This window comes from Octopus sinensis, linkage group LG9 (assembly GCF_006345805.1).
Source record: "Octopus sinensis linkage group LG9, ASM634580v1, whole genome shotgun sequence".
In the NCBI taxonomy this organism is placed as follows: Eukaryota; Metazoa; Mollusca; class Cephalopoda; order Octopoda; family Octopodidae; genus Octopus; species Octopus sinensis.
This window is the reverse complement of record NC_043005.1, coordinates 65,769,381-65,795,169: the sequence shown is the minus strand read 5'-3', so window position 1 is coordinate 65,795,169 and position 25,789 is coordinate 65,769,381. Positions and strand designations below refer to the sequence as shown.

At 36.7% G+C, this 25,789-nt stretch overlaps 1 protein-coding gene across 3 annotated transcripts in view; it reads left to right on the top strand.

Moving 5' to 3' along the window:
- LOC115215579 (extracellular signal-regulated kinase 2) overlaps positions 1-25,789 on the top strand; it is a 77,162-nt gene that overhangs the window by 27,189 nt on the left and 24,184 nt on the right. For all 3 annotated transcript variants that reach the window (XM_029784785.2, XM_036506014.1, XM_036506015.1), the window contains exons 2-8: positions 2,392-2,490; positions 4,827-4,947; positions 8,383-8,513; positions 9,921-10,087; positions 12,626-12,765; positions 14,162-14,219; positions 18,388-18,522. In XM_029784785.2, coding sequence (XP_029640645.1) covers positions 2,392-2,490; positions 4,827-4,947; positions 8,383-8,513; positions 9,921-10,087; positions 12,626-12,765; positions 14,162-14,219; positions 18,388-18,522 — 851 coding nt within the window. The remainder of the gene's footprint in view (positions 1-2,391; positions 2,491-4,826; positions 4,948-8,382; positions 8,514-9,920; positions 10,088-12,625; positions 12,766-14,161; positions 14,220-18,387; positions 18,523-25,789) is intronic.

The window sequence follows — 25,789 nt, the reverse complement described above, 5'->3', positions numbered from 1 at the left end:
GCTTTTTATGTACCACCAGTACAGGGGCCAGAGAAGGCTGGCAATGGCCACAATCAGTTGGTGCTTGACAGAAGCCAGTCAAAGTAACATTGGCATTGGCCACATTTGGATGGTGCTTTTATGTGCCACCAGCACAGGTATCACAACTATAATATTTCCATTTGATTTTTTTTTGATGTTGAGCCATGAAAAAAGACATCCTATGTGTCCTTTTTTTAAAGCAGTAGAATGTGATATGAGGGAGATTTGACTGCTATTTCTTGCAAATAGAGAGACTATGCAGAGGCTCCCTTGTTGGTGCATTTTACAGTATGTTTATGTTGTGTGTGATGATATATATAATTGATTTTATTTGATATTTCTTGTAAAAGAGGAGAATGTGCATGTTCAGTAGAATTTGTTTGGAGCTAGGTTTCTAAGTAGCTGATGTTGAGCTGTAGTTGTGCAGCAATGCCTGGGAATATTCAGAAGAGATAAATGTGTATATGCTATGCTGGGTGATGGAAGGTTGTGTAAGTTTATGACCAATCAGTTCAAATCATAAACTTGGGAGCCTGAAGTGCACAGCAAAACACACAACTTTCTCCTTCATCCTTTCTTAGTCATCGGCCAGCCTCAAATTTTCTACTGTCCTCTTCTCTGTTCCTTGATTTTGCTCAACCTCTCCCTTTATGATCTTCCTGTACCTCTTTTATTGTGGGGTTTATTCATGCATGAATATAATCACTAGAGGTAGCAAGTCATGTTACATATCCAAAGTACTTTGTTTTTCTGTTTTTTAAAAATTGACAGAAGAATTTCCTGATTTGCAGTCTTCTTAATTATACATTGAAACTTCGACATCTGGCAGCTGACTTGGCAGACACCCATAAAATTATTAACCATCTTACAAACAATAACTCTGAGCACCTTTTCAAACTCCACCTGTCTAACACCTGTGGACATGTTTACAAAGTCAGAAAACAGCACAGCTCCCATGACTTTCGGAAACATTTTTCCACACTAAGAGTTGCTGAAGTATGGAACAAACTGCCGGCATCAGTTGTTAGTTGTCGGAGCACTGCATCCTTCAAAACTTTCATGCTTCCTGAGATTCGCCAACACTACACCTGATTTTCTCCCCTCCATACACATGCAAGCATGTTTCTGACTCATACACTGTTCACTTTCCAGACATTTGTACATTACTGCATGTACTTTATATGCACTTTTGACAAGTTGTGGTGCACCTGAGCAATGTATACAATCATTTCATTATTATAATATCTTTATTCAAACTCTAGTTAGTTCCGTGTTATATACATGGAATGCAAAATGCTTCTATAGCATTTCATGATTTTTTTCCCACTTTCTCTATCTAATGCAATGTTTCTCTTAGAGTGGAGGGCTGTGAGGATAGAAAAAAGAATGGACAAATTGCAGTGTTTGTTAAAAATTAAGATATTTTAAACTTAGAATTTGCTGAATATTATGGTAAAGAAGAATTATGTAGATGCAAACTCTATTTTGTTTGATGAAAAAAGAGGGGAGAGGAATTTCCCTAATGTTTTGGTAGAAGGTACTAAGGACATTGAGTTTTTGCTGTGTATCAACATGGAAGGACATGACTAAAAGCATTAGATTTTAGACACTTGTCTAGCTGTTACTGATAGGTTATAGATGAAACAAGTGTGCTGTTTGGGGTAAAGACCCCTTTCGGTCATGAATGACCATAGGATTGCATCTAGAAAGTTCCCCTCTGAGGCATAAGTCTGTGCAAGGTTGTTTATGGAAGACCAGCAGTTGCCCATGCATACAAACCTCCTCTTTACATGCCACTGATGTTATCCAATACAGCTTGGTGCCAGTGATGCTGAAATTCATTTCTACAGCTGAGTGAATTGGAACAATGTAAGATAAAGTGTCTTGCTCAAAAATACAACATACAGCCCAGTCTGGGAATTGAACTCACTACCTCATGATTGTGAACCCAACACTAACCACTGAGCCATGCACCTTCACGCTGCTTGGAATAACTGGCATAAAACTGGCAGAGCTCAGAGAAATCAGCTGACATAAAGTGCTATAAGGTCCAACTGGAAGAGGTGTGTTTTAGGTGCTTGCAATGAGACAGTTGTGTTTTAGTGGAGGTGAGAAAGTGATCAGGAGTATTTTGGGTGAATGCGTGTTTGCTAGGAATATGAGTAGAGGATGAAAGAATTTTACTGTCATGTTAGTTTTTTTCTCTCAGGTGGAAAAGGTAAATATATTGAAAAGTTGAGTTCTTATTCTATGTTGTGAATTTTTTTTTTATCTCTTTCCACTCTTCTTGTTTAATATTCTACACTGCTCCTGAGCCTGAAAATAAATGTTTTGAAAATATATAATTCTAAAGTTTAATCCCATTTTCAGGCATATGGCATTGTATGGAAAGCTACTGACCGAAAAACAGGGGATGTTGTTGCTGTTAAAAAGATATTTGATGCTTTTAGAAATGAAACAGATGCACAGGTAAAAACTTTAAGAGAATTTTAGAATTGATTCTTTTATATCATCTTAACCATTCTTTAATAGATGGAATTAATCATTGCTTATAATGAATGTGTTAAGTCTGGTGGTTTTTAGTATATTACCAGAGTAAATAGTTGGATAAGTGTTGTACTTAAGACTTGTACTTTTAGAGTTATTTTTTTATTTTTTTATTCTTTTCATACACTTCAGTCATTTGGCAAGTTATTAACAAACATAGAAGGCCAAGAGTGCTTGAAGTGTCTGTGTGCTGGGTAAACGAAAATACTAAATGTTGTAGAGAGTTGAGATTGGCAAAATATTTAGCTTATGGAAAGTATTGGTATAAAAATAGATGAGAAATTGCTGTGATATGATGCTCTAGAGAAATCTAATTTTATGGAACAGCTTTTGTACTAACAATATAAACGGAACAGAATGGTTAGAAGCAGTTTTTGGTTGTGTTCTTTCTTTAACCCTTTCATTACTGTATATATTTTGAGATGCCCCGTGTTTCTTTCAATTACTTTAACCCTTTTGATACCAACCTGCCTGAAACTGTCTCTGACTCTGTAGTACAAATGCCTTGTTTTTAAAAGTTCTGAATTAAAATCTTTCAACAAACCTTAGTCACAATTTGTATTCCTAACACTAGCTTAATGATAACTAAGTTATTTCACTAAATTCTTTGTTATATTTAAAATCAATTGAAAGAAATACAGAGCATTTCAACAGAAATATGGTAATGAAAGGGTTAAATATAACAAAGAATTTAGTAAAATAACTTAGTTATCGTTCAGCTAGTGTTAGGAACATAAATTGTGACTAAGGTTTGGTGAAAGATTTTAATTCAGATCTTATGAAAAAAAGACATTTGTACTACAGAGCCGGTTTCATCCGGGTTGGTAATGAAAGGGTTAAGGTAGTCAGTTTATGTAATCTGTTTTAATCACAGATGTTTAGAAAATAAGTGAGTATTATATCATGCTGTGATATAGGTTTGTAAAAATGATTCACTATTCAGGTATGAAATTCTTTTTAATTTTGAAAGGAAAGGTAAATAACTTAAAAACCGTTTTACATGTTGAGAATGAAGCCTTTCATGTTTGAATAGTAGAGATAGTTGTAAATAACATGTATGAAATGTAGTGGTTTGTAGTTTTGGTAGTAAAGGAATGAATTTATTAACATAGGTGCAGGGGTGGCTGTGTGGTAAGTAGCTTGCTTTCCAACCACATGGTTCTGGGTTCAATCCCGCTGCGTGGCACCTTGGGCAAGTGTCTTCAACTATAGCCTCGGGCCGACCAAAGCCTTGTGAGTGGATTTGGTAAACGGAAACTGAAAGCCTGTCGTATATATATGTGTGTGTGTATGTATGTTTGTGTGTCTGTGTTTGTCCCCTCCACCATCGCTTCACAACCAATGTTGATGTGTTCACGTCCCTGTAACTTAGCAGTTTGGCAAAAGAGACCAATAGAATAAGTACTAGGCTTACAAAGAATAAGTACTGGGGTCGATTTGTTCGACTAAAGGCGGTGCTCCAGCATGGCCACAGTCAAATGACTGAAACAAATAAAAGATAAAAGATAAAAGAAACAAAACAAGGTCAGTTTCAAGTGTTCCTTTACTCCCATGCTGGTTTCAGTTACCATTTTCATTGGCTTTAGTTTCATATATCAATTGCAGTATTTAGTTTCAGTCTGATACACTTATTTTATCAATGTCTATTTATTGAACTACCAAGTTACAGTTTTGATATTAAAAAAATGCACCTTGATGCAGTAAACAGTGGTGGACATAGAAACATGCACATGTACATGACAAACTTCTGTGAAATTTCTTATTTCTTTATTGCCTACAAGGGGCTAAACATAGAGTGGACAAACAAGGACAGACAAATGGATTAAGTCGATTACATCGACCCCAGTGCATAACTGGTACTTATTTAATCGACCCCGAAAGGATGAAAGGCAAAGTCGACCTCAGCAGAATTTGAACTCAGAACGTAACGGCAGACGAAATACGGCTACGCATTTCGCCCAGCGTGCTAACTTTTCTGCCAGCTCGCCTTCTATGAAATTTATGTCTACCAAATTTCCACTTACTAAGTAGTGGTCAAGGATACAACAGAAAACACTTGCTTAGACTGTCATACAGTAAGATTGAACACAGTACTGTGTTATTGCAAAGCATACTTCTTAACCACATGCCTGATTTCTCTTCTATGTTTGTCTATAAATGAGTAAAAGAAATTTACTGATTTTTTTGAGGTTAAAATAACAATTTGAGTTTTTGATGCTTTTCAAAATACTTTACTTCTTATATCTGTATCTTTGTAGAGAACATTCCGGGAGATTATGTTTCTTAAAAATTTCTGTGATCATCCAAATGTCATAAAATTACAGAAAGTGATAAAAGCTGAAAATGATCACGACATCTACCTTGTATTTGAATTCATGGGTAAGGATTGTATTTTATTTCTATAATTATCTTAACCCTTTCGTTACTGTATTTATTTTGAGATGCTCTGTGTTTCTTTCAATTATTTTAAATATAACAAAGAATTTAGTAAAATAATTTAATTATCATTAAGCTAGTGTTAGGAACATAAATTGCAACTAAGGTTTGGTGGTATATTTTAATGAAAAACTTATGAAAATAAGACATTTGTACTACAGAGCCAGAGCCAGTTTTGGTCGGGTTGGTAACGAAAGGGTTAATATGGAAAATATATATTCATGGTGTTATTTGAATAAATATTTGTATATTTTGAACCAGAGGTTTCTTGTATATTGGAAACAGACTGAAAGTTTTATTTCAGCAATAAATGAATTATGCTATGAATTTACTTTGTCAGTGAATGAAAAGAAAGTAATTCAAGGTGTATAAGACTAAAAAGAATGAATTTAAAGGACAACAGTTATTCATCATCATTATCGTCATCATCATCGTTTAACATCCGCTTTCCATGCTAGCATGGGTTGGACGATTTGACTGAGGTCTGGCAAACCAGATGGCTGCACCAGGCTCCAATCTTGATCTGGCAGAGTCTCTACAGCTGGATACCCTTCCTAACGTGAACCACTCCGAGAGTGTAGTGGGTGTTTTTACGTGCCACTGGCATGAGGGCCAGTCAGCCAGTATTGGCAATGGCCATGCTCAAATGGTGCTTTTTATGTGCCACCTGCACAGGAACCAGTCCAGCGGTACTGGCAACAACCACGCTCGAGGTGGGGGGTGGGTGTGAAATTCAGCCTGGGATGTTAAAGCCTTAAATAGAGAAAGTATTCTCTAGCTGACTTGGGCCTTTGGAAAGACACGAAAAAAAAATGGCAGTCTGGGATGATAATCCCAATTTTTAAGAAAAGCAACAAGAGAAAGTATTCTGATTATAAAGGAAGCTCTTTGTTGAGTCTCCCCAGTTATGTCTACTATGCTTGGTGTTTGGAAAAGAGATATAGGGAAAATATTGAGCCCAAGCTTGCTGAAGAACAGTATGACTTCTGTCCTGGAAGCAACACAATCAGTCAGATATTCACTTTACAGTAGATCTTTGAGAAATTGCAGGACTAATGTCAAGGTGTATACTTGCTTTGTAGGTCTTGGAAAGGCATATGGCCATGTGCTACAGGACATGCTGTGGATGGTTAGCAGGAGTTTGAGATTAATACTCTTTTACTTGTTTCAGTCATTTGGCTGTGGCCATGCTGAAGCACTGCCTTTAGTTGAGCAAATCGACCCCAGGACTTATTTTTTGTAAGCCTCGTACTTATTCTATCGGTCTCTTTTGCCGAACCGCTAAGTTACAGGGACGTAAACACACCAGCATCGGTTGTCAAGCGATGTTGGGAGGACAAACACAAACACATAAACACACACACACACACACACACACACACATACACATACATACATATATATATATATATATATATATATATATATATATATACGACAGGCTTCTTTCAGTTTCCATCTACCAAATCCACTCACAAGGCTTTGGTCGGCCCAACGCTATAGTAGAAGACACTTACCCTAGGTGCCATGCAGTGGGAATGAACCCGGAACCATGTGGTTGGTAAGCAAGCTACTTACCACACACCCACTCCTGCACCTACAGGAGTAATGGACAAGAGTAATGGGCAACTTGTGGTTGCCATGAAATCCCAATACAGATACTCAGATGTTTGTGTTCAGGTAAATGGTGCTAAGTCAAAACCTTTCTATATGGGTGTTGGACTTTGACAGAGGTGTGTCTTGTCACCTTTCCTCTTCATAAATGGAATAAAATGCACAGCTGTTGTGGCAGAGGTATCACAATCAGTGGGTGTAAGATCCATCAGTTGATATTTGCACATGATATGATGCTACTTGGCTCATCAGAAGATGATCTCCAGAATGCACTGAATGGATTCACTGCCAAAGTGCTTTAAGGTAGGGGTGAGAATTAGTGTTGCAAATACTGAAACATTGGTCCTCTCAAGAAAGCCTTTCCAGTGTATTCTGCATGTTAGTGGAACATCTCTCCGGCTAGTGGAGAAATTTACAGAGGCTCTGAACACTGCCTGTTATTCTCAGAGTAAATAATTTTCAAAAAACAAAACAAAAAATACCCTCCCCTCAAAAACAAGCAAACAAACAAATCCATACAAAGCCATTTGACATGTATTAAATAGAATTCTGTTTGACCTTAAAGTATATCAGAACTCAGTTAAAACAGTTTTCTTTATTGGCAGCCTAGTTGGTTACTTCAGATCTCTCATACTCAATGCCAAAAACTACTACACCTTTCTGTCACTTTTCAAATGTCTTTTATCCATTTGCTATTTCAGCATTTTGGCTTTCATATCCTGTGTAAACTTCTTACAAAACACATTCTAGTGTGTTGAGAATTTTGTCTTCTTCAACATCACAATTTCTTTTTGTTTAGTCAAGAGGAAGAGCAGTGTCCATTACCCTTTTTAAGGCCCCTGAGATTGACAGAAGGGATAGAGAAAGGAAAGTATTCTCAAATCAGAAACCTGATCTGAATGCTTGCATCAGAGTGGGCTTCACTAGATGCATCTAACAACCATGTAGTGGTTGCAAACCAGATGACCTTGGTGGGATTTGAACTCAGAATGCAGATGCAGCAAAACATCTTGTTTGATACCATTCCACCAGTCTATCATGGACTGGTTCTTTATTTATTCAGCCTGGAAGGATGAGAGGCAAAGATGACCTCAACAGAATTTTAACTCAGAACATGAAAGAACTGGAATGACTATCACAAGACATTTCATCTGCCATTCTAAAGACTCTGCCAGTTCAGACAAATATCTCACAGACAAACATCTCAAAATGAAATCCAATATCATTGATTTCTAGACCTATCTTTCTCCAAAAAATTCTTTTTGTGAGTCTACATTCTTCGTATAGCCAATAGTTCATCACAAAGGATACATTTTTTCTTCAGCATCAGAACATATTTTTCCCCCTCAGCTGCTACCAAATATTTACAAATGCGTTGTATACTATACTTGTAACTTGGGATGTTGTACTACCTCATACCCATCCACTTATTCTAGACTACATCCAAGGGAAAATTACAAGAGAAAACTGTATGCTTTGTCTTTTCAATTTCTACGAAACCCTCTGGTTTTATTGACTTTATTCTATGCAACTTTGAGCGATCGCTGTTATTAAATATCTTGAAGACTGTGTCCTATACATTTTGCTCAACCATCCTTTTTCAACATGAAACTTCTTGAAATTCCTTCCTAATTTACTTTTCCATACTTCACCTCTACTCTTCATTCACAGTCTACTTTATTTAGCTTCTGAAAATATTGTGAGTATGGCTAAAATTTTCAATTATTTTCACTGCTGATCTTTTCTTTTTCTTTTTTATTTTAGACACAGATCTTCATAATGTAATTAAACGTGGAAATATTCTGAAAGATGTTCACAAACGCTATATTATGTATCAGTTATTTAAAGCAACCAAATACTTACATTCTGGCAATGTTATTCATAGGGATCAGAAGGTATTTTCTTTAAAATCTTTCCAGACATGTATGTTATCTTCATTATTTATCTCACATACGTTTGTAAAAATTCACCTAATTTTTAGAATTATTTATTCAATCATTGTTACTGTTGACATCTATTTTTCCACAATGACATGGATTTGACAGCTTTTCTCAAGTCCTCTTAACCTTGGTTGTCTCAGCTGTCAGTCCAGCTGTCCTAACACCTAACCTCATCACTTTGTTCCATGTCTTATTCGATTTGGTCTTTCTTTGTCAACAAACAGCACATTTTCACATATTAAATTTTGTTTCACTACCATGAAACTTCATACACCTTACAGACTGTTTTTGTTCAGAATTAATCTCATCTGCTAAAATTAAACTACCTTTTCTTTTCTTCAAAAAGAGATTCCCTATTTTCTACATTCATCACTTGTCCACTAATCTCTCCCCACCCCAACCACACACACACACACCGAATGCTTCAAAATATTTCTGTTCACACTGCTAACAATGAAATAGAAATTTTAACTGCTTCTTAGCTATTTTCATGTACTTATTTATTTTCATCTGCTTATTTATTTCTTCATAAATTTCAGTGTAAATTTTCCTGTAGAAAGAGAAAAAAAAAGAAGAATTCTCAAGCACATGCATTATTGTTCAAAGAATCTCTAAAATTCCCAAATTCATGTTATTTAGAACAAAGAATCTCTAAAATTTGAAAATTCACTAAAAGAGAAAACTGAAAAAAAAAATTTTATGTCTTATTTACGAGCTTAAATCTGGAATAAATTTGGGTCTATATTTACCTTTGTGGAACTTCATTAAGTTTCTATGCCATCTCTCACATAGGTGTTTTCTTTCTGGTTTAATCCATTGCTAATTGTTTTTATCCTTCAAAGAGAGAGAGAGAGAGAGAGAGAGAGAGAGAGAGAGAGAGAGAGAGAGAGAGAGAGAGAGAGAGAGAGAGTCAACCTAGCACAAAAATAAATTGATTAAAAATAAAGGCATATCAAGCCTATTTTACAAATAGTTACGTGAAATCAGTTTGAATAATAATAATAATAATAATATAAAAAAAAACGCAGCTGTTTAAATTCCCTGAAGTTTCCATTCTGTTATATTGTAACAAAGCACAAAATTTCAGGAAAAATATAGGTAGAACTAAACTGATATATCATCATGATAGCAAAGTTACAGCTTTTAAAACAATTTTCAGCAAAGAAGTGCATGAATAAAATTCCCAAGTTATAAACAAATTATTCATATTGATTAACACAGATTCTATTCTATTTTTATCATAATTTCCTCTACAACTATTTATAAACATTACCAACATTAAGTTGAATATTAATTACTAATTCAATATTTGTTTGTCATCTTTAATACTCAATAATAAATTTCAATAAACTTCTATTTCAGCCATCGAATATTCTATTAAATAGTGATTGCCTGGTAAAGCTATGTGATTTTGGCTTAGCAAGATCTATATCTCAAATTGGGAAAGATGAGACAGGTGACCCAAATTTAACAGAATATGTTGCAACTCGATGGTATCGTGCACCAGAAATTCTCCTTGGATCTCATAAGTAAGTAATTATTTTTCTATTGGCTTAGTGGTTCTGAAGTTCTGCTTGCTAGGAAACATATATCTATCTATCTATCTGCTCAGTCGAAGTCGACTCTCGGTTACTCGATGGATCAGTGTCCTCCAGTCAGTTCTATCCTGGGTCGCTTCTTTCAGATTGGCTATGTCCATTCCGGTGTCACTCTTGATGGTGTCAAGCCAGCGGGTTCTTGGTCGGCCTCTTCCTCTCTTGCCACTGACCATTCCGAGCATGATGTCCTTCTCCAGGGATTTTCTCCGCATAATATGACCAAAATATGCCAATCTATGCTTGGATTTTATATATATAGCCTGGATTTTACCTGCTCCATTCCCTAAATTTATATATATATATATATGCATAGATTCACTGCTCCCTCCCGATTAACCAAACTACTTCACCATGCCCTATATCTATCTCTTCGTCTGCTCCTGTAGCCTACCTTTCCTTGTCATCTCTCTTGTCCTCCCCTATCAACTGTATTATTACTGTCCTACCACTCGCCCTCTCTTGCATTCCTCTATTCCTCTATCCATCCCCAGCTTGTGGCTCATTGGTCATCACTCTTCATCACTTTTTTTACAGTTGCAGGCTGTCTCCATTCAGGTCAACAATGTTGATGTTGCAGGCTGTCTCCATTCAGGTCACAATCCATTGGATATCATCACAACTTACACAGGAAGTGAGAATACAATAAAAAAAAAAAAAAAGCAAGCATTCATACTCTATCAATCTGTTGTATAGAAACAGTAGATCAATAAAAAAAATGATGAAAAATTCAAAAATACCTGACATTAAAACAGGTTACAGAGGCTGTAGGAATACAAGAAGTAAATACTGACCCCATTACACACACTCAATAAAAAGAATGAATAGGTGGTGAGCTGGCAGAATTGTTAGCATGTCAAGAAAAATGCTTAGCAACCATTCATCATCATCATCATCATCATCGCCGTTTAATGTCCACTTTTCATGCTAGCATAGGTTGGTCGGTTCAACTGGGGTCTGGGAAGCCAGAAGGCTGCACCAGGCTCCAGTCTGATCTGGCAGTGTTTCTACAGCTGGATGCCCTTCCTAATGCCAACCACTCTGTGAGTGTAGTGGGTGCTTTTTACATGCCACCGGCACAGGTGCCAGACGAGGCTGGCAAACGGCCACAATCGGATGGTGCTTTTTATGTGCCTACATTCTGAGTTAAAATGCTACTGAGGTTGACTTTGCTTTTTATCCTTACAGGGTTGATAAAATAAGTACCAGTTGAGTACTGGGGTTGATGTAATTGATTTACTCATTCTCCCAAAATTTGCTTGCATTGTGCCAAAATTTTGCAGGCTGTGACCACTGCAATGCAAAAATTGGGATACAATAAGACTATAGTCAACCACCACACATACACATACAAACACATTTTTATCTTGCCAACAACAAAGGGATGAAAATATAAAAGGAAAATGAATAAAAACCAAAATCTATACCTCATCTTCAGTTCTTATACTTGCCATAAGATGTAACATAACACAGAGGGAAAATGAATTGTCAAATGTAAATCATTTAAAAATGTAAACCATTTAAAAAGAGCAAAGTAGTGACAAAAATTTTCTGAGAAAAGAAAAGAAAGTACAATGAAAAATAACCATTGAGTTTGTTTCTAGGTCTTAATGGCTCTTCCAAAATATGACAATATTGCTTTGCAACACAGTTTCGAATCAAAATTTTTGCCAAACAAATTTAAAAAAAGATGTATTTCATTTTATTTTCAGGAACAATATTAAAAAAAAATTAAATAAAAAATATAATATGCTTATAAAAGTTTACATTTTTTTGTTATAGAAGATGCAAAACTGAAAAAGCAAAAAACAAGGAAACTAAAATTGTGAACTTTTGGATATAATGCAATGGTTATTTAAACTGTGCTATGTAAGATAGAGTCATTAATGCTTGTACAATTTTTTATTATCTCATGCGATAATGTTAGAGCGTTGAGCTCATAATCATGAGGCAGTGAGTTTGATAATTGGACTGGGCTGTATGTTGTGTTCTTAAGCAAAGCACTTTATTTCACGTTGCTCCAGTTCACTCAGCTGTAGAAATGAGTTGTGATGTCACTGATGCCAAGCTGTATCGGCCTTTGCCTTTACCTTGGATAACATTAGTGGAATGGATGCGGGGAGGTTGGTATGCATGGGTGACTGCTGGTCTTCTATAAACAACCTTGCCAAGACTTGTGCCTCAGAGGGAAACTTTCTAGGTGCAATTTCATGGTCATTCCTGACTGAAGGGAGTCTTTACATTCGCTTTTGTTTTTAGTCTAAAACTAATGTAAGTTTTGAACTCAGCTCTCCTCAATATCCTTCCTGAAACAAGTGTTACTAATTACCCAACAAAGTCAAACAGTGTGATTTGATATGTTAAAGTTTTTATTATATGTTTTTTAATGATTTATCTTATCCTTTTATAAGGCTTTTATTTATATTTTTTGCATGAGTATAATGCTTTTATTATTGGCTATTTTACTTTTAGGTATACAAAAGGTGTTGACATGTGGAGCCTTGGTTGTATTTTAGGAGAAATGTTAACTGGAAAGCCACTGTTCCCAGGGTCCTCTACAATTAATCAAATTGAAGTGATAATGTCAACCATTCAGCCACCTAAGCAAGAAGGTAAATATGTTAGTTTAGTTTGTTTCGCAATCATTTCATTCTGGAAGTTACCTCAAAAAGTATCTTCAACCATTGTGAGAATCTTCAAGCACCATATGTGTGTCCATAGCTAGTACTGGGTACACCATATAGAATTCCTGCCTACACCTTTCCTACAAATCAAGCAGGGCCACCTGCCTGAAGTGGGTAGGATTCTGTCTGTTCTGTCTTATTTACTAGAACCTTAGTCTTTGCTAAGTTAACCTTAAGGCCCTTAGATTCCAGGTTTAGCTTCCACACCTCATTATACGCATGATTAACTCATAACTCTCACCTTACTATCAGCATCTCTGTACATGGCCTGTAGAGCTTTCACAAGCCTTTCATCTCCCCCTAGCCTTCTCATAGCCCACCATATCACACAACAGGGTACACTATCAAAGGCTTTCTTTAAATCAACAAATGGCAAGTATAAAAGTTCATTCTTAGCTAAGTACTTCACTTGTAGTTGCTTGACTATGAAGATAGCATCATTAGTGCTTCTTCTTGGGTCTAAGCCAAACTGCATTTCATGCTGCTTAAGTCTAGTCTTTATCATTTGGGCTATAACTCTCTCTGTAATTTTCATCACCTAAATAACTGATTATATAGGTAATTTAGTTACTGTAATTTTTTATTATTTTAACCATCTGCAAGTTCTCTGCTCTTTATAATAAAATATTTTTCATGATTATTGTTTGCTAAATTTTTGAACCTGGAAAAACTATTTCAACTATAGTTATAACTTTTTATATAACTTACAAGCAGTGGTGTTTAACATAGAAAACACTTATTGGAAATGGTGTTTGCCTCAAACCAATGAATACATGAAATGCTTGCAACAGAGTAAACTCCACTAAAGAGAACCAGGTAGTGGTGTTACACTATCATCATCATCATCATCATCATCATCATCGTTTAACGTCCGTTTTCCATGCTAGCATGGGTTGGATGGTTTGATCAGGGTCTGGGAAGCCAGGAGGCTGCACCAGGCTCCAGTCTGATTTGGCAGTGTTTCTACAGCTGGATGCCCTTCCTAACGTTAACCATTCCATTAGTGTAGTGGGTGCTTTTTATGTGCCAGGCGAGGCTGGCAACGGCCATGATCGGTTGGTGCTTTTTATGTGCCACCGGCACGGAGGCCAGTCAAGGCGGCGCTGGCAACAGCCACGTTCGGATGGTTCTTTTTACGTGCCACTGGCACTGGTATCACAACTACAATTTCCATTGATTTTTTGATCGATTTTGATTTAACTATGTAGATGTTAAACTCCTAAGTAGACTAACCAATGGAAAAAATTGTTTTGGTAATTAATTGTAGAATAAAAAGGTTTGCTTTATAAATCTGCTAAAATCACTTATCTTTTTTTGTTTCCAGATATTGACAGTCTCAAATCTATGTATGGTGCATCTATTTTAGAGAAAGCTCAATTAAGGTAAGAAAATTATATCAGATTATATTTTTGTAAGCATTCGATGATTGACTGATGTAGAAAATTTGTCTTATCTTTTAGTTTTTTTGTTAATTTCTTACTCAGTAAGTATATAATTGACACTGTAACCGAATGCATTGCACTTTAATTTCTTAAGTTGTGTATGGAAATAAAATAACAATCATAAAATTTGAGGCACTTAAGATAGAATAAAATATTTTACTATATTTCAAAATTATTTGTAGCTTATTCAGAAACACATAAGGCAAAAAACAAGAAAGGTGTTGTCAGCTGGTTTTGATTTCTCCACAAACATTGTAAAAACAGAGTTTGTTTAGATGTCGTCTGCTATTAAGCATCTTAGTTGGATAATAAAATGGACTTCCATCTGGTTTTAGTGATGAACATTCACTGAATTTCTTTTTCATTGTATTAGCATGTAAATGGCTGAGTGTTCCACAAACACACATACTCTTCAGAATATTATTCTCAAGTAGAAGTGTGAGATGTCTGGACCTTTGAATTACAACGTCAATCCATCAGATGTGCCTTGAAATAGTTTCTTGTTACTCAATTTTATTCACAAGTCTTAGTCAACCTGAAGTTATGGTAAAAGGTGCCAAAATTGCTTTGTAGTCAGGTTGAACTCGAACCCCCTGATTGTGGAGCAAACACTCTAACCATCTAAGTGTGCCACTAAAGCTATGTTTACTTCCCTCTTTGCAATACTATTTTACATTTTTCTTTGTGCTGAAGGTAAACTTCAACATATTATCCTCCTCTTATAGGAGTATTTTGTTTTTTGCATGAATATGAATTTCAACTTCATCATCATCATCATCATCATCATCGTTTAGCATCCGTTTTCCATGCTAGCATGGGTTGGACGGTTCTACTGGGGTCTATGAAGCCAGAAGGCTTCATCAGGCCCAGTCAAATCTGGCAGTGTTTCTACGGTTGGATGCCCTTCCTAACGCCAACAACTCTGCGAGTGTAGTGGGTGCTTTTTACGTGCCACCCGCACAGGTGCCAGACAGAGCTGGCAAACGGCCATGAACGGATGGTGCTTTTTATGTGCCACCGGCACGAGGGCCAGGCGAGGCTGGCAATGGACACGAACGGATGGTGCTTTTTACGTGCCACCGGCACGAGGCCAGTTGGGGCGGCACTGGCAACGGTCGCGAAACGGAAGGTTCTCTTACATGCCACCGGCACTGGTAACACATCTGCAATTTCCATTGATCGATTTCGATTCTGATCCTCACTTGCCTCAACAGGTCTTCACAAGTAGAGTTTCGACATGCCACCGGCACTGGTAACACATCTGCAATTTCCATTGATCGATTTCGATTCTGATCCTCACTTGCCTCAACAGGTCTTCACAAGTAGAGTTTTGTGTCCCAAGAAGGGAAGGTATGCATACGTAGGCTGGCTCCATCCCATCTTTTCAAAAGCAGAAACATGTTTTATTGTACCTCTATTTCCTTTCTAAAATTTCTTTGGATATTCTGATATTTGAAATGCTGCTGCAGGATTTCCTCTTCCACATTTTGAGCATCAGACTGAGTCAGTAATCCATACTATCTTTACTATTGCTGTTATTATTGTAAACAGTTTAAGAGAATAGAGGCAGGTGAGCTATTGAAGTATGAAAGATTGTTATTTTATGGGGTTTTTCTTTTGGTGAATGTACAAGAGACTGAGAAAGGCTATTCCACCTGTCTAACACCCGTGGACATGTTTACAAAGTCAGAAAACAGCACAGCTTCCATGACTTTCGGAAACATTTTTTCACGTTAAGAGTTGCTGAAGTATGGAACAAACTGCCGGCATCAGTTGTTAGTTGTCGGAGCGCTGCATCCTTCAAAACTTCCATGCTTCCTGAGATTCGCCAACACTACACCTGATTTTCTCCCCTCCATACACATGCAAGCATGTATCTGACTCATACACTGTTCACTTCCCAGACATTTGTACATTACTGCATATGCTTTATGCACACTTTTGACAAGTTGTATTGCACCTGAGCACTGTATACAATAATTTCATTATTATTATTATTATAATGATGGGAAGACAATTTAGTTAAACGATTTGGGTAAAAAGTGATGCAATCAAGAAAGAATTGAAAGTGCAATGTGACTGGCAATGTATTGTAGCATTTGAGGGTCTGGTTTATAAATTAGACATATCTACAAAACAGCTCTTTAACTCTGCTATTATGTTATCTAATTAACCCTAATATTCTTAAATTTGGCCTAAACATTTCTTATGCTTTTTTGGACTCCATGTAGTTGTTATCAGTTACTCCCATGTAGCAGATACATAAAATGTTCTAACACCTTACCAGTCTTTCATGAATATCCTTGTACTTTTATGTGCAACTGATTCTACTGAATAAATGCCTTTTTTACATGATGAATAAAACCGCTTCCAAAATGATATTAAAGTTCACTACTTTCTGTTACTGATGAATACCCAAATGTTAGTTGTGTTAACTATTAGTCTTCATCACTTTAGACTTAGTTTTTGAGTCTACTTGTCTGTCACTTTTTAGGCCATGATTAACCCTTTCGTTACCAACCCAGCTGAAACCGGCTCTGGCTCTGTAGTACAAATGTATTGTTTTCATAAGTTTTTAATTAAAATTTCCCACCAAACCTTAGTCACAAATACTGTTCCTAACATTAGCTTAATGATAACTAAGTTATTTTACAAAATTCTGTGTTACATCTAAAATAAATGAAAGAAACACAGAACATCTCAAAATATATACAGTAACAAAAGGGTTAAGTCAGTTGGATCCAAACACTAAGTGAAAAGTAGCATGGCTAATTTTCCTCTTGCATGTGGTGTAGATGGCTAAATGAGTTGCATCACAGAACTTCTGGAGCTTTGTTTCCTTTCCCTTATCTAATAATCACAGTCTCTGTGTTCAGGTAGCCAACTCAATGTTTGCCAGATTTTCCATTAAAATTATATATAATGTTGATATTTTAGCTATTTTTGTGGTAATTTGAAAAAGTGTCTTATAGAACTGGTCATTTTACTCATTTGGTAAACCTACAGGTGGGAAATATGTGAGTGATTACAGTAGCCAATCCGCTGAGTTTTTCTATATAACACTTGCAGTTTGATTAGTTTGAATTTCTAGCACTATAACTATATTAAATCATGTTTTGATTCCTACTTAACCCTTTAGCATTCAGATTATTCTGTCAAAGGTAATGCTTATGTATTTACATTGTTTAAAATTAATCATGTATTATCTTGTAACTTTGTAGCTTCAATGATATAATTATTCATTTTTAGAATGACATTGTAGGGTAGGTGTAAGAGGCTAGATCTGGCCAGTTTGGACATAAAACAGGTTCAATATTTGGGCCGTTCTGAGTTCAAATTCTACCAAGGTCGACTTTGCCTTTCATCCTTTCAGGGTCGATAAATTAAGTACCAGTTGCATACTGGGGTTGATCTAATTGACTGGCCCTCTTCCCCAAAATTTTGGGTCTTGTGTCTTGAGTAGCAAAGAATATTTGGGCTGGATATGACTGGTTGAAATGCTAAAGGGTTAAGTTGCTTTTAATTGAACTTTTTTGATGCCAAAATGATTTTAAAAACATCTTTACTCTGATCTTCAGATTGAACTTCTGTTTGTTGATGAGGGAGTTATATTGGGATGCGGTTTTCAGAAAAAGACTGGGTAAAATGTTTAACTTTGAGTTTGAAATAGAATAGAATAGGAATGAAAAACAGGAGGTAGAAAGGTGGATGCATTGAGTGGTACACCGTCTGCTAGTTAAGCACAGTATGAATTGTAGTTTCAATAGATTTGACAATTACAGTAGAATTTATATGTATCCTTTCATAGTTTGTTTATCTTATTAGATGTCCTATATCAGTTTGATTTTTCATCTCAATCCTACTACATTGGTATATTTTTTTTTTGTTTTAAAAATAACATTTGTGTCACACTCTGTTTTAAATGCATATCTGTTTCTATTATTTTTATCAGATTGTAACTTTCTGACCTATTTTATTTATTCCATTCTTTGTTCATCATTCTAATTTTTATTCTCACTATTTTTCATTCTGTATCTCATTTATTTTAGTGATCATTTAAAGTATTTTTTATGAAAATATATTCATTTTGTTACTGCTTATATTTCAGACCAAAGAAAAATTTATCAGAAATATTAAAGGACATACCACTTGAAGCTGTAGATTTGGTGATGAAACTACTACATTTCAATCCTGACAAAAGAATCACAGTAGATGAAGGCTTACAACATCCATATGTTGCCCGGTAAATTTTTTATAAAGCATGTTCAGATTTATATTTCATTTTAATTTGATGTCTTTTGTTTATGGTGCACCTGAGCACTGTATACAATAATTTCATTATTATTATTATTTATGACACATTTAACAAGCACCATATTTTTGCTAAGACAAAATTCATAAAGATATACTGAAAACACAGTTTAATGAGTTAAGAAAGCCTTGTTATTACATAATGAATATTTAGAAATGTCTTTTAATTAGACCCCATCATTAATAAGTTTGATGAGCAGAACACAAGGTACATATTTTACACTTGGTTACCTCCTTAGATTAATTACATCATCATCATCATTTAACGTCCGTTTTCCACGCTAGCATGGGTTGGACGGTTTGACCGGGGTCTGGAAGCCATGGAGGCTGCACCAGGCTCTAGTCTGATTTGGCAGTGTTTCTACAGCTGGATGCCCTTCCTCACGCCAACTACTCCATGAGTGTAGTGGGTGTTTTTTACATGCCACTGGCATAGGGGCCAGAGCAGGCTGGCAAACGGCAACGATCGGTTGGAGCTTTTACGTGTCACTGACATGGACACCATGTCTCTTCTGCAGTTGAGATTTAGTTTATGCTTTTGCATAAAACATCCTTCTGCGCTCAGGTTATTGGCAGGGAAATACAGCATGTGAAGGTATTTGAAGACATTTGGTAATTTGATAAAACAGCCTTAATCTAGCAAAAACTGAATGTATTTTGATAAGAATTTGTGCACACGTTCTCGATTAGCTTGTTTTAAGATTCTTCTATGAATCTGCCTTCAGCTTTGATGACTGCTTCTACGTCGGACCAGAATCATTGCTGTGCCTGTGCTAAAAGCTCCTTATTCGTTTCAGACATCACTTAGACAACGAAGGTATGAAATTGTGTGGGAATTGATTAAACTGCCTTCAGACTGCATGACTTATCAGTTTTTATATTAGCATTTTATCTGTCATGAGAGTTGATAAAATGCTAACATATTTGAAGAGTGTAATATATCTGTATTTAAATGTCCTCAAATACCCCTTTCCCTCTGTATATATATGCATTTTTATGCATATATCTGAATACACACACATTCACACATGCATATATACACATACAAATGTATATGTACATACACATATGCACACACAATAAAAACACCTGAATGAGTTATCAAGTCTTGCTACAATTGTTTTGTTAAGAGATTTTATTATGAAGTAAGCAGAATATAGTCAGGTATGCAGTATGCTCAACATCCATAAGATTATATGATATGTTGTGTAACTCCAGTCCATCAGGCTACCAACTACCAAATATGTATATGTGTGTGTGTGTGTGTGCGTGTGTGTGTATGTGTTATGTATTGTATTATATTTTGCTTGGATATACCAAGTTGTTGTGGAGGCACAATGGCCCAGTGGATCGCGGTTTCGATTCCCAGACCGGGTGTTGTGTGTTTATTGAGTGAAAAATCTGAAAAGCTCCACAAGGCTCTGGCAGGGTGTGGTGGTGACTCCTGTTGTACTCTTTCACCACAGCTTTCTCTCTCTCTCTCTCCTTGTTTCTCGAGTAACGCTGCGATGGACTGGCATCCCGTCCAGCTGGGGGGAACACACGCCACAGAAACCAGGAAACCGAGCCCATGAGCCTGGCTAGACTTGAAAAGGGCGATGTTAGAATTCAATATACTTATGCTTTAGAGTTGTGTTTCTCAGTCATGTTTTGCTTAGGAACTCCTTTCATGCATCTTTTTCTCAATGTCTAAAAACTCTTAAGAATTACAGTAATTCCTCAACTATTGTGGCTGCTACATTCCAAAACCTCCCGTGATAGATGAAAATCTGTGAAACAGTACTTTACTCTTTTTTTTTTTTTTACTCAGTTCAGCCACGCAGCCGTGGTCATGCTGGAGCACCACTGTATTGTATATCTTTTTAATGATTTGTATATATTTATTTTATTATAAATGCAAAACAACACCACAGAGGAATTGACGTAAGCTTAAATAATAAACTGTGATAGGTGAACCACGATAAGGTGAGGGATTACTGTATATTAAAAAATGTTAAAATTTTTTTATGTACTGTAGAAATATAACCAGTTTATTGTGCATAAATTTTGACAACAAAATCTTAAATGGACACACCGCAAGGGTCATATGGACCCAGGTTGAGGACCACTGCTTTAGATTCAACCATCTCTTCAAATGTGTTAGCATTTTATCTACTCACATGACAGATAAAATGCTAATATAAAAACAGATAAAGTAAGCATGATATGTGACAGATTTTACTAGAGCAATATATACTATGAGCTCATTGGAAATAAATTCTCAAGTAGTTGATAGCTTTCCTATTTATAGTAGCTTACCTTTTGTCTTATTTTAGAACATGGTTGAGTCCATAAAATAGGGTTTAACTACACCTCCATTTAGAGAACAGTTTAAGCTATCTTTTCGTGAAAGAAGGTTTATGTTCCTATAACCTGTGTTAATTCTGTAACATTTTTAAATGGAAAGAATGGGTTGAATCTTTTCTCTAAAAGTGAAGGGCAGATTGTATGACGTTTGCATTATAACTGTGATGCAGCATAATAGTGATACATGGGCCATGGATGCAGAGAACTTGAGAAGACTAAAAGGAAATGAAGTTTACATGCCTCACTAGATGTGTAATATAAGTGTGCATAAATGACAAAATATTGGGTTGTCCGGAAAGTTTGTGCCGATTTATAGTAGCTTACCTTTTGTCTTATTTTAGAACATGGTTGAGTCCATAAAATAGGGTTTAACTACACCTCCATTTAGAGAACAGTTTAAGCTATCTTTTCGTGAAAGAAGGTTTATGTTCCTATAACCTGTGTTAATTCTGTAACATTTTAAAATGGAAGATAAGAAAGTTCATTTTCGGCACTTGATGCTTTAGGAACCAGACAAAAATTGCTGCAGCTTGGCTGGGATGTGTTATCCCACCCTCCATATTCACCAGATATTGCTCCTTCGGATTTCCACTTATTCAGGTCTCTACAGAATAGTCTTAATGGTAAAAATTTCAATTCCTTGGATGACGTAAACCACCTCAATTCTGGGAAGAGGGTATTTTTAAGTTAAAGGAAAGATTGAAATGCATTGTGCAACAAAATGGTTCATATTTGGTTGATTAAAAATGTAATGGCAAGTATTTATTGACCTTTTTCTTTCCTTTAAAAATCAGCATGAACTTTCTGGACAACACAATACAAATGTATTGTGAGAAAAGTTAAACCATAAGAGGAATCCATTGTATTGTGCAAGCAAGAAGATTGCATTACTCTGCACATGTGATGTGTATAGATGAGGAAAGCTGTATAAAGAAGTGTCAATCATATAATGTGAACAGAACTTGTGGAAGTCAGTGACCCAAGATGTGAGATAAAGTAGCGAAGGCTGATCTCAGAATCTTGAAACTCATGGAGGAGATGACAAAGGATCTGGATGACTGGCAATATGCAGATCTCAAGAAAATCCACCCCTCTGGGTGAAATTGAGATTCTAGAAGCACATTATCATCATCGCTTAACATCCGCTTTCCATGCTAGCATGGGTTGGCGATTTGACTGAGGACTGGCAAACCAGAAGGCTGCACCAGGCTCCAATCTTGATCTGGCAGAGTTTCTACAGCTGGATGCTCTTCCTAACGCCAACCACTCCAAGAATGTAGTGGGTGCTTTTATGTGCCTCCGGTACAAGGGTCAGTCAGGCTGTACTGGCAACGGCCATGAAAAAATCGTGTTTTTTTTATGTGTCATCTGCACACCGGCACAAGTGCCAGTAAGGCGACACTGGTAACAATCACGCTCGAATGGTGCTTTTTATGTGCCACTGGCACGAACGCCAGTTAGCCACTCTGGCAATGATCACAATTTATATATATCAGTTATCTTTGAATTCACTTGGTATCCATCCTTCATTCTTAATACTGTCTCTCTTCACACACATTTTACATTGATCACCCTTCTGTACCATCAAAATATCTCTCCTTTTACCCCAGCAAGTTTCTCTCACTCTCCCCATGCATTCTGTCTGCCTCACTCTCCTCACACTCATGCAACCTGCTTACCCACATGTCATCTCTCTTTCATATTTACCCTCTCTACTTTATCATTATTACTATTCTGTTGCTCAATGCCCCTTTCTGTACTGTCCGTCATCATTTGCTCTCTGCTATTCCTAACACCCTGAATTGATATGTATAATTGATCACCAAACCATCTTCTCCACCATTCACAACATGTACCCCTCATCCCTACCCAATTTCTGTAGCTATCAACTACTCTTCTCTACCTTCCCTCCAATATATAATTATCTTCCATCATTTGCCATATTCTGAATGCCTTACTTCCCAGGGCATGGATACATTGAAACTCCGACGTCTGGCAGCTGATTTGGCAGACACCCATAAAATTATTAACCATCTTACAAACAATAACTCTGAGCACCTTTTCAAACTCCACCTAACACCCGTGGACATATTTATAAAGTCAGAAAACAGCACAGCTCCCATGACTTTTGGAAACATTTTTTTTACGCTAAGAGTTGCTGAAGCATGGTACAAACTGCTGGCATCAGTTGTTAGTTGTCGGAGCACGGCATCCTTCAAAACTTCCATGCTTCCTGAGATTCGCCAACACTACACCTGATTTTCTCCCCTCCATACACACACAAGCATGTATCTGACTCATACACTGTTCACTTCTAAACATTTGTACATTACTGCATATACTTTATATGCACTTTTGACAAGTTGTGTTGCACCTGAGCACTGTTTACAATAATTTCATTATTATTACTTGTTCTTTATTCATTATTTTCACCCTCTTTCTTATTCCCATCTCTAAGCATCCCTTACTTTTCCTATTTGCTCTTGCAGTCTCTACCCATCCACATTACCTTCTTTTGTCCTCACTCACATTTACTCATCTTGTATCTTCAGGATGACACCCCATCATCACTATTTTACCTCTCTTTCCGATTCCACCCTCTCTTCTATAACATGAAAAGCCATATATCTCCTCTATAGCAAGTTTTGTTCTCATATTTTCACCTCTTATCTTGTAGCATAAATTCACCTCCTTCTCTACTGTACCACTGGCAGGAGAAAACTGCCAGACAGTGCCTTCACATGCAGTTGATACAGCTGTTACTGTTATTCTCATATAGGCTTCTACTACCTTATCCTCAGCCAATTAGGCCTCACGCCTATGTTAGAAATTATTATTACTTCATTTATCTCTTGGCTTGGCATCACGTCTGTTGCACACTTGTTGATGCCCAACAAGTTCAATTCTGCATGACTGTAGAAGCTGCATGGGAAAGTAGGTGATCAGGGTTTGTTGTAGCGACCTTGTTTTTCCTCTTAGCTGCAGCTATGGTCCTGTGGATGTCTTCAGAGGAGTCTATTGCTCAGCGGATAGTGGGACATCAGGCTTCATGGTCAGCAACAAGAGCAGACCTCAGGTGGGGATTAGTGTGATAGGCACCCAGGGGATTTCTTTAGGAAGTCCTTGTACCTCTTCTTTGGTGCTCCTCTATCATGGTGACTTCAGGAGAGTTGGGGGTAGACACACTGAAGGGAGTGGCATGTTGCTTCTTTTAGATGGGAAGGTGCTTAGAGATGATGCAGTCAGAGTGACTTGTTGGAAGGTTTACTGGCTTGGAGGTAATGGAATTTCTGACTATGAAGCTGATATTGGAAAGATGTCTTTTGGCTTGTGGTTTGCTGGACTAGTAGAGAGTGTAGACTGTGGAGGCACATGGCTAAGTGGTTAGGGCGTTGGATTCATGATCGTAAGATTGTGGTTTCGATTCCTGGACCAGTGTGTGGTAAGTAGCTTGCTTATGAACCACATGGTTCTGGGTTCAGTCCCACTGTGTGGCACCTTGGGCAAGTGTCTTCTGCTATAGCCTCAGGCCGACCAAAGCCTTGTGAGTGGATTTGGTAGACGGAAACTGAAAGAAGCCTGTCGTATATATGTATATATATATATATATATATATATGTGTGTATATGTTTGTGTGCCTGTGTTTGTCTCCCCAGCATTGCTTGACAACCGATGCTGGTGTGTTTATGTCCCCGTAACTTAGCGGTTCGGCAAAAGAGTACTTTCAGAAGTACTAGGCTTATAAAGAATAAGTCCTGGGGTCGATTTGCTCGACTAAAGGTGGTGCTCCAGCATGGCCGCAGTCAAATGACTGAAACAAGTAAAAGAGTAAAGAGTATATTTAATTTTCAAATTTGGGGGACAGGAACGTATTTTTTATCATTTTCAAATTATTTCAACCCACCACCCCCATCACTACAACATGCCACCATTGGGTAACCCCAATATAATTAATAGATATTTTCCTATTTATTTCATTTTGGATCTGTCTGACAGTTTCTGGAAAATATCAGTTTCAAATTTTAGTACAAAGACCAGCGATTTTGGGAGAGAGGAGAGAGAATAAGTCGATTACATCAATTCTAGTGTTCAACTAGTACTTATTTTGTCGACCCCCGCAAGGACGAAAGACAAAGTCAACCCCGGCGGCATTTGAAACCAGAACGTAAAAACGGACGAAACGTCGCTAGGCAATTTGCTCCGTGTGCTAACGGTTCTACCAGCTCGACTGACAGTAAAATATTTGATTTTTATGTATGAGATGAGTTGCCTCCCTTGTATCGTTATTAGCATGAAGGACTTATTTAATCATAATTTCTTCTTTAGTTTGATTTTTGACACTTTAATTCCAAAATTTCTTTGTAATCCCTACAAATTTGGTGTTTTCTTTTAATTGTATTTCGATGTGGCTTAGTGGAGTTCTGCAATTCCTATATTCTATACTATTCTGGATGCGTAAATAATACGAAGAAAAATAAGATATCACACTTTTTAAAACATTTAGTCAAAACTATTGAAGTGTGAGTGTTTAAATAAAAAAAATATAAAAATGGACATGTCTGTGTGTGTATGCATGCATGCGCATGCGCGTGCGTCTTTGAATGGGTACTTAAGCACCGGAAAAGTATATCCGTGGAATTTAAGAGCTCATTTCTTTAAAATAATGTTGAATTCCAATATTTCATTACCTCAATGCAATAACCAAAGCAGGATTAAATCTGCATAGGGTTAAAACTGGTTAAAATGAATGTTCAGAGCAGAATATCTGAAAGGAACAGAAAACACCTTTGCTGTTATGAAAATAACATAGAAAGAGAATACAAAAGGGATCTTTTCACTTTGACCAGCAGATT